Source organism: Hemiscyllium ocellatum, chromosome 16 (genome assembly GCF_020745735.1).
Source record: "Hemiscyllium ocellatum isolate sHemOce1 chromosome 16, sHemOce1.pat.X.cur, whole genome shotgun sequence".
In the NCBI taxonomy this organism is placed as follows: Eukaryota; Metazoa; Chordata; class Chondrichthyes; order Orectolobiformes; family Hemiscylliidae; genus Hemiscyllium; species Hemiscyllium ocellatum.
This window is the reverse complement of record NC_083416.1, coordinates 45,277,904-45,289,933: the sequence shown is the minus strand read 5'-3', so window position 1 is coordinate 45,289,933 and position 12,030 is coordinate 45,277,904. Positions and strand designations below refer to the sequence as shown.

Below are 12,030 nucleotides of genomic sequence, written 5' to 3'. Positions count from 1 at the left end.
ACTTATTTCCTGCTCTGAATCATCTGCTCATTCTAGGAGAAACCATACTTCCTCTAGCCTCAGTCAAGTTTCCTTACAACTGCCCAAAAGCTTCTGCACTAAATTTTTTAAGACAACTTGTACATCCCGGACTCTAAATCTAATGGTTTGGTGCTTTCTTTCTCCAGTCAAAAATTCTCCTAGCATGAACTTTCATTAACTCTCCAAAATACATATGCTGGTTTAAAGGCATGGTTTTGCAAAGGTAAGCCAGTTTTAAACCCCTTCACAAAATTAGACTAACAGCCATATGCTAGTGATTTAAAATCCAAACTCAAAATATTAACACATCTCACATCAGTCATCACTGCAAAAACAAATCTTTCACTTGCCTATGTCTTGCATCTGTTAAACATGTGATCACAATACCCATTAAAAACTAAAGATTCAATTTTGTAGCAATAGACACTGGCTTCATTTGGAGAATTTGTTGGAATGAACTGATGGCTGCCATCTCCACAGCTAATTTAAACACAATTAGTAACATGCAGTGTTCATTATTTAAGTTTTCATTGGAATAATTGCTGGCTTATTTTACCAACTCTCAGCTGTTAGCCATTTTACATTTACATTTATTTGTGTACACCCCTGGATTAGTACACATTTGAAATAGCTAAAAAGATGACCAAACAAGGAACGTCAGGTCAGCTGTTCACCCCTTGTCTCTACGAACATAAATCAACAGAACAATGGGTAGAGGTGCTGTATATACAATCGAGATGGAAGACAGATCTGAAAACACAGCATTGTATGATATGTTAATAATGCTGCTCAGTCACCCTGAAAGACTATACACTCAACTGCACTGGACACAAATCAGACACCTATTGTCACTCCCCAAACCAATGAAGTAATAAGCAGAACATTCCTATACTAACATGTTTAAGCTGTTTATATTTCAGGCTGCCTTAAACTGACTGGACTACTGGAATTTCTTCCAAGTACCAAACTGAATTAGCAATAGCAGCAGGCTTATATTAACCTTAGGCCATGCAAAGTTTGGTGTGCAGGACTTCTCAAACAGATTTAGCCTGAGAGAAGACTTCAGCAACTACACACTGTACACAAACACGACAGACATAAAATTAAATTATTTTAATGTTAAATAATAGGAAGCTGACTTGCAGAAAACTAAGAATCAAAAGAAACTCAAATGAAAATCTTAAAATAGCTCAAATGCAGTACTGTTCAGCACACAGTTGAAATTTGTAGTATGTTAGTTTATTGTAAAATAAATGAGTCACTTAATACTTACTTGTGCAAGTTCATAATAGCCAGCTGAGCATGCCAAGCAAAGGAGACTTTCACCCTCTTCTGTATGCTCGTTTACGCTCCGACCTTCATCCAGCAGTTTTCGGACCGCATTCACATCTCCATCTGAACATGCTTCTGCTAAACTCCGGCTAAACCAAAAAACAATCTCAATTATTTACTTTGGCATGTCATCACATTAACAAAATATTTACACCACCAAGATTTAATTTTGAACTCTTTGTTGGAGACCTTAAATAAACACAAAGAAGGGAAAGTATGGTTTAAAAACTTGAAATGTGATAATTAATCCTAAAAACAATATCAACATTCACTTTTAGTCATGGCTACTGATGCTATGTGTTTTCTACACATTCTGAGTATGTGCTCCACAAACTACTCTTTTTATTACCTATGAGATTGGAGCTGGTTTAGCAATTTATTACTAGAGTTAATTTTTATACCTCTTTAAACTGTTAAGGTGGTGTAGATGTGCACTGTACCTTGAAGAGGAAGCTACCAAGGACTGACTGAAAGCACAAGTGTGCGCTGAACAACTTAAAAATTAACATTTGGTGGAAACAAATTGTTGGAGTTGCATTACCATGGAACAAAAACAAATTCAGATTCAGCCAATCCGTTTAAATTATGTCCCAGATACCAAAATCCAATTGAATTGGAATTTTAATGCTTGGGATGACACCAAACCAATGAAATGGTCCGACGCTTTAGGGTAGAAACCTGGACATTTTAAAGTGTTCACGGGAGAACGGCAAAGAGCACCAACAAGTATATACTGCTAGCCAAATAGTTCTCTGATAGAAATCTGTCCATAAGAAACGTTGTGCAGCTGAAGACCAAAGAAAAGGCAGCAGAGGAGGCTGGTTTCGAAACGTGATTTTGTTTCCTCTCTAAACCTTAAATCAGGGTTTTTGTTTTATCAGACCAGTACCGTAGAGTCGGAAGTAAAAGATAGGTTTGAGAGAAAGGAGTTGTATATAGTTGTTGTTTTAATGTTCTCTGTTGAACTTTAGAAATAAAATTGTTAATTCTTACTTGAAAATAGTGAACTCTGTGATAGTTCTTTGCCTCTCTAAATTTAACAAACTACGGCGCAAGGTGAGCTTCTGTGTGTCGGGTTTAAATTAGCAGAGTGATTTACCCCATGTCACAACAAAACATTTTTAAAGAGTTATATTTGGGGAGGAAATGGAATTGCAACAGAATGAAGCAAAGAATAGCACTGTGCAATGGTATGAAAAGGGAAATTGCCAATTAAAATTAGTTATGACACAAACAAACAATCTATAGTAGATTACAGCTTTTACTATATTAAAGAGCAACCACATCCTTTGGAAAGGCAAACAGTACAGAAATGACAATACTATGAAAATCAATTGCTGCATGAGTGCCATCTGGATTAGGGGATCGAATCAAAACAATTCTCAATGAGTATAATAGGTAGCAAATTTATAACAAATTGATACTTTTTGATGAAACTCAAATAAGCCCCTTCAGCAAAGTCAGATGGGAAAGGGGGGAAAGCAAACTAAGCTTTCTAGCTTATCCTACAAAATCTGACAGTACTACACAGTCAAGTGAAAATCTAACTTTTTGTGCATCATCTGAAAGACACACCCACCTGCATTGTGCACTTGTGTTTTTATATTAAAACTGCATTTACTCCCAAAATATAAAGCACAAGATTAAATTGAATCAACGGCCCAATAACCCCTTCTCAACATTTTCACTTAGAGTTACACAGAATGGAAACAAGCCCTTTGGATCCAACACGTCCGTATCAACCAGAAATCCCAACCTGACCTAGTCCCACTTGCTTGTATTTGGTCCATATCCCTCTAAACCTTTCCTTATCATAGACTCGCCAGATGCCTTTTAAATGTTGTACCAGCCTCCACCACTTCCAGAAACAACTCATTCCGTTTTTGCATCATACTCTGCGTGAAAATGTTATCCTTCAGGTCCTCCTTTAATCCTTCTTCGCGCCCCCCCCCCCCACCGCAAACCTATGCCCTCTAGTTTTGGGCATCCCCACCCAAAGAAAAAGACCTGAGCTATTCATCCTATCCATGCCTCTCATGAATTTACAACCTCTATAAAAGATCACCCCTCAGCCTCTGATGCCCCAGGGAAAGGAGCCCCAGCCTCTTCCTGGAATTTAAACCCTCCAGTCCCAGCAACATCCTCGTACACCTTTTCTATAACTTTTCAAGTTAAACAAAACCTTTCCTCGGGGAGGACGACCATAAGTGCATGCAGTAGAAGTCATTCTGCTATAATCCGCATTTTGTTAATGGGCATTCACTGTAGCACAATTAACGAACTGGGCACACAGATTCTAAAGAGTGAAATTTTTGAATGTGTGTCAGCTGTAACATGATTACAACACTAAGCACTGTTTCTAAAATGCAATTTTTCAATGAGGGGTTGAACAAGAACGCAACCATTGCGTTATCAAAGAACTACCTAGATGTCTTGAAACGGTTAATGGTGAAGTCCCCAGGACCTGAGAACTTTGTGGGAAGCTAGAGAAGTGACTGCTGGGCCTCTTGCGAAGATATTTGTATCATCGATAGTCACAGGTGAGGTGTTGGAAGTCTGGAGGTTGGCAAACATGGTGCCACTGTTTAAGAAGGGCGATAAAGACAAGCCAGGGAACTACAGACCAGTGAGCCTGACCACGGTGGTGGGCAAGTTGTTGGAGGGAATCCTGAGGGACAGAGTGTATATGTATTTGGAAAGGCAAGGACTGATTAGGAATAGTAAAAAGTGAGGTCTGCAGATGCTGGAGATCAGAGCTGAAAATGTGTTGCTGGTTAAAGCACAGCAGGTCAGGCAGCATCCAAGGAACAGGAAATTCGACGTTTCGGGCCAGAGCCCTTTGTACACACTGATTAGGAATACTCAACATGGCTGTGTGTGTGGGAAATCATGTCTCACAAACTTGATTGAGTTTTTTGAAGAAGTAACAAAGAGGATTGATAACGGCAGAGTGGTGGACATGATCTAGATGAACTTCAGTAAGGCAACCGACAAGGTTGCCCATGGGAGACTGATTAGCAAGGTTAGATCTCATGGAATACAGGGAGAACAAGCCATTTGGATACAGAACTGGCTCAAAAGGTAGAAGACAAAGGGTGGTGGTGGAGGGTTGTTTTTCAGACTGGAGGCCTGTGACCAGTGCAGTGCCACAAGGATCGGTGCTGGGCCCTCCACTTTTTGTCATTTACATAAATGATTTGGTTGCGAGCATAAGAAGTGCAGTTAGTAAGTCTGCAGATGACACCAAAATTGGAGGTGGAGTGGACAGCGAAGAGAGTTACCTCAGATTATAACAGGATCTTGATCAGATGGGCCAATGGGCTGAGAAGTGGCAGATGGAGTTTAATTCAGATAAATGCGAGGTGCTGCATTTTGGGAAAGCAAATCTTAGCAGGACTTATACACTTAAAGGTAAGGTCCTAGGGAGTGTTGCTGAACAAAGAGACCTTGGAGTGCAGGTTCATAGCTCCTTGAAAGTGGAGTCGCAGGTAGATAGGATAGTGAAGGTGGCGTTTTGTATGCTTTCATTTATTGGTCAGCGCATGGAGTCCAGGAGTTGGGAGCTTAAAACTGTGTTGCTGGAAAAGCACAACAGGTCAGGCAGCATCAAAGGAGCAGGAGAATCGACGTTTCGGCAGGAATTGGGAGGTCATGTTGCGGCTGTACAGGACATTGGTTAGGCCATTGTTGGAATATTGCATGCAATTCTGGTCTCCTTCCTATCAAGTAGATGTTGTGAAACTTGAAAGGGTTCAGAAAAGATTTACAAGGGTGTTGCCAGGGTTGGAAGATTTGAGGTATAGGGAGAGGCTGAACAGGCTGGGGCTGTTTTCCCTGGAGCATCAGAGGCTGAGGGGTGACGTTATAGAGGTTTACAAAATTATGAGGAGCATGGATAGGATAAATAGACAAAGTCTTTACCCTGGGGTCGGGGAGTCAAGAACTAGAGGGCATAGGTTTAAGGTGAGAGGGGAAAGATATAAAAGAGACAAAGGGCAACTTTTTCATGCAGAGAGTGGTATGTATATGGAATAAGCTGCCAGAGGATGTGGTGGAGGCTGGTAAAATTGCAACATTTAAGAAGCATTTGGATGGGTATATGAATAGGAAGGGTTTGGAGGGATATGGGCCAGGTGCTGGCAGGTGGGACTAGATTGGGTTGGGATATCTGGTCAGCATGGACGGTTGGATCGAAGGGTCTGTTTCCATGCTGTACATCTCTATGACTATTCCAAAGCTGGTCTGATCAATGTCCTGCATAGCTGCAACATGACATCCCAACTCCTATACTCAGGGCTCTGACTAATGAAGACAAGTGTACCAATCACCTCCTTTACCACCCTGCCTACCTGTGTCTCCACTTTCAAGGAACTATGCACCTGCACCCCTAGATCTCTGATCAGCAAGGCCCTACCTTTAACTGTACAATTCCTGCCCTGGTTTGCCTCACCAAAGTGCAAAACCTCACATTTGTTTAAATTAAACTCCATCTGATCAAGAAACCATTGTACTGTGAGGTAACCTTCTTTGCTGCCCACTACACCTCCATTTTGGTGTCATCTGCAAACCTATCAACCATACCTCCTCTCTTAACATCTAAATCATTTATATAAATTACAAGCAGCTGTGGACCCAGCACTGACCCTTGGGGCACACCACTCATCACAGGCTTCCAGTCCTTCGAAATCACAGATGCCTATTGTAAAGATGGACTTATGCTCACACTATTGGTATTCAATTCCTGTTGTGTATCCATATACATAAATGTACTAGTCAGGAAACAGAACTGTTTTGAATTCAGATTTATGTCTTGACAAACTGACAGAAACAGTGGCAATTGGAACACAGTATAACTTATGCTTCAGGATGTGTGACCAGTCTAAAATTTAACTAAAATGCATGGATTTAAATAATGAATGGATTAATCATAGATTAGCTATTCTTGAACTTTCAAGCCATGCAATGGCTACTCTACAAAGTAGGATGTAACTAGAAACACGTTAATACCACTGTCTTCACTAAAACACACCTGGCCAAATTTATATGCCACAGCAAATTCACAATTTGCATTATTGAAATATAATTCTACTTATTCTGTTACCATATAATCACAGAAAGAACCAGAAAATAACGATCGGAAAAAAATCCTAAATCCCATATAAGAATTAATTTTTATAAAGTCATGTTGCTGTAATATTTTGCTGAATAATCACCCAATCCATTTTCACTTATCTCCCTGCCCCAGCCCCATGAATACAGAAATAACAAGAAAAACATACTTGTCTGCTTGTCCTGCATTTAAAGTATTTTCTGCTCTCATTCGGGTCAAGGCAGCAGCAGCTTCATCCAGCGCACAGCTAACTGAAGAAGTCAGTCTTCGGAGTACCTCAGGATCTGCGAAGGCTTTACCATCAGCAGTGGATAATTTACCAATTCCTTTTGTTTTGATTCATCACATCAGTTAGTAGGAGTGTTGCAGGTGAAAATGCAAAGACACAAACACAACAGCCATACGTTAAATGCAGTTCATGCACAATATGGTTAGTCCACAAAAAATTAAAAGCTCCATCATAAGTTTCATATTAAACATGCAACTTTAAATAAGATACAAGTAAAATAATTTGACACTCCTAATTAAGGGTTTGGCAGCTACATTTTCTAAATGCATCTGAAGACTGCTTTGTTTTATTGTCTTCTCTCATGCACCTGTTAAACTTGAGGGGTGGGGGTGGCGATTGGAAAGTGCGCCAAAATTTTCAATTTTCTCCCTTCTCAGTGCAAATTGCAGATTCATCCAATTGTGATTGGAAGTGAGAAATTCTGGTTTTCTTCTGCAATACTATCATGCTCATCCCCATTCCTTTCAAATCAACATGAAGAAAGTGCATAAGTTTCAAATTCGACAAAAATGTAGCCAATCTAAAGAGTTTCATTAGGTGCTAAAGAATCACAATGATGAACTTTACATTAGAATTCCAAGTCACATCACATATATCATTTACAGAACAGGAGCACTGGAACTAAATTCAAATAAACATTCAGCAATATGGAACAAATTTTTAAAATGTTTAGAAGCCTGATGATCCTCCATATAGTACAAAAAAGTTAAAAGTTTAAAAAAAAGTGACAAGTACTTAAATATGTATTTTTGTGGAACTATGAAATAATTCAGTTAGACTCAAAACTAACATTCCCTAACATTACAAGTATGCAGAGCCTCATTCTTCCTTGAGCTTCTAGAGTTACTTCCAACATTATATTGAATGAAGGCCACTGCTAAGAAAGTTAAATGATTCCATTATACTTTAAAATGTAACGCTGCACTCAAGGCAAGGAATGTTAGTACTGGGGAACAGATACTTGTCATCTCAGACATTAAGCTGTCAACATCAAATATTTTCAGTACATAATAGGATGATGCCCATAGTCTGGATTTCTTACTATTGAAGACTTATTGCTGAAAGTGATTTTCACTTTACAGCATCACAAAACTGTGCTGCAAACCTCCAGTTTTTGACCTGAAGCCAGAAAGAAAAGCTTCAGTATGATAACTGAGTACAGCTCCTTACAGGTACTTAACCACATTTGGAAAATTTTGGGGTACATGCAACAGTGTACTTTTTTTAAAACCCACCAAGCTGCCAGCAAGGAGTACAAATAGGATAGTACCTGGCTGAAACCGATAATGCATTTACTTAGCAAAGATCATTGAACTTCAACAAATATACTAGTTCAGATTTTGTTAAAAGGAAAAGCATTCACCATTCTGGAGCAACTGTCAGCATCCAAGTGTGCACAGTTAAATATGGAAATCCTAAAGTTGCTGCTCAACTTGTTCTTTCATAATCTGCACAACTTCTTTGGCAATAAATTGCAGTTCTTTCCCACTAGTTACTCACCAGCATACAGAAAAACGTTAAAACTGATGTATCCCAATGCAAGTGAATTTTCAAGAGTGTGCCAGAGTTTTAATTATTGGCTTTGACCCTAAAAATGTAACTTTATAAGTGCTACCTCTCATTTTTCCACAAGCTATTGTTGAAACATGTTAAAAATCATTATACTTGTCTGCCTTGCTTGGAATCCCATCTCTCCTGAACTGCACATTTCACTTGTACATTATTTCACTTTGAATTAAATACTGTGCTTTTTTGCTTCCTTATTTAGATTCTATACCACAAGATAGATTTTAAATTTTGTACCAGTTTGGTATTAAACAATGACCAATGGATAACATGATTTGCTCACTTAAAATTTCCTTCACATTAAAAATGTCTACAGCTTTATCTTCAATCCTTTCTCAATTTAAATCAAACAACAATAAAATTAACGACAAAATAAACAGAAGATGTTAAGTTAATTATTTGGAATAGCATTTATTCTTTTTAGAGAAATAAGAAAACCAGAGTTCAGATGAAAGGCCATCACTGAAACTTGAACTGTTTCTCTCGAAAAATGCTGCCAAATACTCAGCAGCTGCTGTTCTTATATTTCAGATTTCCAGCTTTTCTAAACACTTAGAACATCTCAGTAACTGTTCAAAGAGTTTAACTAAACCCAAGTTAACATGTTACATAATTGAAAGTTAAGCTGGCAAATGAAAAGTCTATCTGAATTGTACTGGCAGTTCATTCAGTTTCATTTTAAATAAAACAAATCTTACATAAGGATATCAAAATTACAAAGCATGTTGATACAGCAAATAAGAAACAACATTTCGGCCAGAGTGTTGCTAAGTAGAGAACAAATTCCAATTAATTGTCAAAAAAATAGGTGATTTATTTTTAAATGAAACACCCATGATCTAGAATGCATGGTCTGGGAAAGGTGGGGATGAAGTTTTAATGCCACCTTTCAAAAAAAGGAAAACTAAATATATACTTAGATACACAAAATACATATGCACACATCAAAAGGTAGTCAGAATTTGGCTTTCAATAATTTAAAAAACATACAACTTTTGTTAAATTTGGTATTACATTTATATTGTGTGAAAATAACTCCATAAGCAGCATTCAAATATTACAATATAAAAATTGGTCCACAACTCCTTGAACCAGTCAATAAATAGCATCCACTATTAAACCGGGCCTGGTCTGTTACTGAAAGCACAAGGTTGAAATGACAAGGTACCCTCTCAATGACATCGAGAATTTGAATGACGAAGGCATACAAGTATATTTCTTTAACCAATGAGACTGAAGCATTGCCAAATGAACAGTTCATCTGAACCAAAGACGATAAGATGGAATGGAGAATTTAACATTAAGTAAAGAAAGTAGTAAAACAAATTAGATTAACAGATGAACTAAGGAGAGTGAAGGAAAGAGATTTTGATCTTAAACAAATGAAGGAAATGAGATTTTAGTAGCTCATTTTGAGGTCCAGCGAAGTTAACTGGAAGGAATTAGCTTTCTTTACAATATTAAGGGTACTTGGATTTGAAAGTGCTAAAACACCTTTGCTCATACATGTCTGTAATTCATGCCACTCACTATAATCTGAAGAGGAGTCAGACTGTAAACTACCAAGCTTGCAAAGCCAATTTTGAAACAGTACATCTTAGATAATGTTTCAATTCCTGTGTTACATCTTGCCCCTGAATTGCCTGGAGTTGCAAGTCACTTTCATTTGAATATGGTAAACAGAATTAATCTAAACATTGTTTTGACAGCAATTTATGGGCCAATAATGGAATGGAAAAAGGTCAGAACTCAAGGTAGAAATAATCTGGATATCTTCCATTGAGGATCTCAACCTCGAGGAACATATACAGCAACGTGAAGAATTAGAACCTTTTATCTTTGGAAGGTTCTCCTTTTGATCCCTTTCAATTCCATTAACCCAACCAGCCTATCAATAGTACTCTGGATCATCTGCAGTCCAATCTGGCACATGGCATCAGTAGTTTATGTATCCTTTGTGCTCATTCAGTCTGGCCGATATGCGACTCTAAGACCACACAGTAATGTGGTTGATTATCAAATTCCCTTGGAAACAACCCATCAAACAATTTATTTTTTTTAAATCTAAGAAATAAAAGCAGATGATCACTCAGGATCAACCTAGGTACAGAGTACAACCAAGGTACATTCAACCCAGTATTCCCTGCAAAGTCTTTTTAATATCAAGGTTTTGTGCCAAAGTTAGAAGAGACGGTTCATAGTTTAGTTAAGTAACAAACCAACACATCATATTAGTAGAAGTGTATCTCTCTGCCAACAGTCCTGATTTCCCTTATCAACTACTATAGGTTGACAGAGCTACCAGTAGTGATAACAGTGATTTATAGTCAGGAAAGAGGAACCTGGGATACGTCAGCATTAATTCGGAGTCTGATGAAGTCTAAAAATCTAGTCAAACAGACAAGTAAGCCTACTGCTCACTACCCGTAGCCCTCCTTTGGTGATGAATTAGTATTCTTTTACATCAAAAAATACTCACAATAAGGGCTAAACACATCAAAGGATCTCAATGTTCATCAAAAACTGTAGTTCAAAATCTCAACCTAATCACCAAACAGACTCAATCTTGAAAGACATTGCTAGGCCTTTGTCAGGTGGTAAAAATCAACACAAGAAATCTACTTGATTTCACCCACTCCAATCTGTAAGTTGCAAATGTACATACAAGAAACATTGGCAGGAGCAACTACTGCACTGTCCTTTTGAAGAGCAAGTCCCCCCTTCACACTGTAGAGGCTGTCCATCATGTCGTTTGTCTCCACTGTTGAGCTGATTGCAACTGACTCCAGAAAAGCAGCTCAAAGGATGGCATTCACAAGGCACTACGGACCAACAGCAGAACTATATTCCAACATAATCTCTCGCCTCATGGCCTGGGTGCTCCCTCAGTCTTTCCTAACCACCAAGCCAGGCAACCATTCTGGTTCAATGAGTGAAATGCATTCTGTCAATAGTCCCAGGCACATTTGAGTTGCTGATCTACTCAAACAATTAAAAAAAAATTATGGATCCAAGGATTGTTATGGACCCTGACAAAATTAGTCATGCTGGAAATTTATGTTCCAGAAACAGCTAGGTCCTGAGTCAATTTTCCAGCATAGCTACACTGCCATCTACAGGGTACCAGACAAAAAAAAACCCAGAAGGTTACTTGGTTCTGTCTTTTTCACTAAAGAGGGCAGACCTAATTTGGCCAGATATCATATCAGTCTATTCTTAAGCAACAATCACCTGACAAACATGTGAACTGTGCTATCAAGTAGCAGTTAGATTAACATAGTCTGCTTATTAAAATGCAGTTTTGGTTTCACCATGGGCATGCTGCTCCAGGCTTGGCCAAACATGGAAAAGAGGTGAATTCAGCCTTCAGCCAGAGTATTGTATTGTTTGTTGTAAACTTCAGGACATTTTTATATAAATGAGGTGGATGAGAATATAGGAGATATAATTAGTAAGTTTGCAGATGACACCAAAATTGGAGGCGTAATGGACAGCACAGGAGGTTACCTCAGAGTACAACGTGGCTGTGACCAGATGGGCCAATGGGCTGAGAAGTGGCAAATGGAATTTAATTCAGATAAATGCCATTTTGGGAAAGCAAATCTTAGCAGGATCACTATACACTTAATAGTAAGGTCCTAGGGAGTGTCGCTGAACAAAGAGACTTTGGAGTGCAGGTTCATAGCTCCTTGAAAGTAGTGTCGCAGGTAGA

At 38.5% G+C, this 12,030-nt stretch overlaps 1 protein-coding gene across 15 annotated transcripts in view; it reads right to left on the bottom strand.

The window, feature by feature from the left end:
- ankhd1 (ankyrin repeat and KH domain containing 1) overlaps positions 1–12,030 on the bottom strand; it is a 158,620-nt gene that overhangs the window by 77,957 nt on the left and 68,633 nt on the right. For all 15 annotated transcript variants that reach the window (XM_060837176.1, XM_060837177.1, XM_060837186.1 and 12 more), the window contains exons 3-4: positions 6,633–6,789; positions 1,295–1,442 (exon numbers count right to left, since the gene is read on the bottom strand). In XM_060837176.1, the coding sequence (XP_060693159.1) occupies positions 1,295–1,442; positions 6,633–6,789 (305 nt within the window). The remainder of the gene's footprint in view (positions 1–1,294; positions 1,443–6,632; positions 6,790–12,030) is intronic.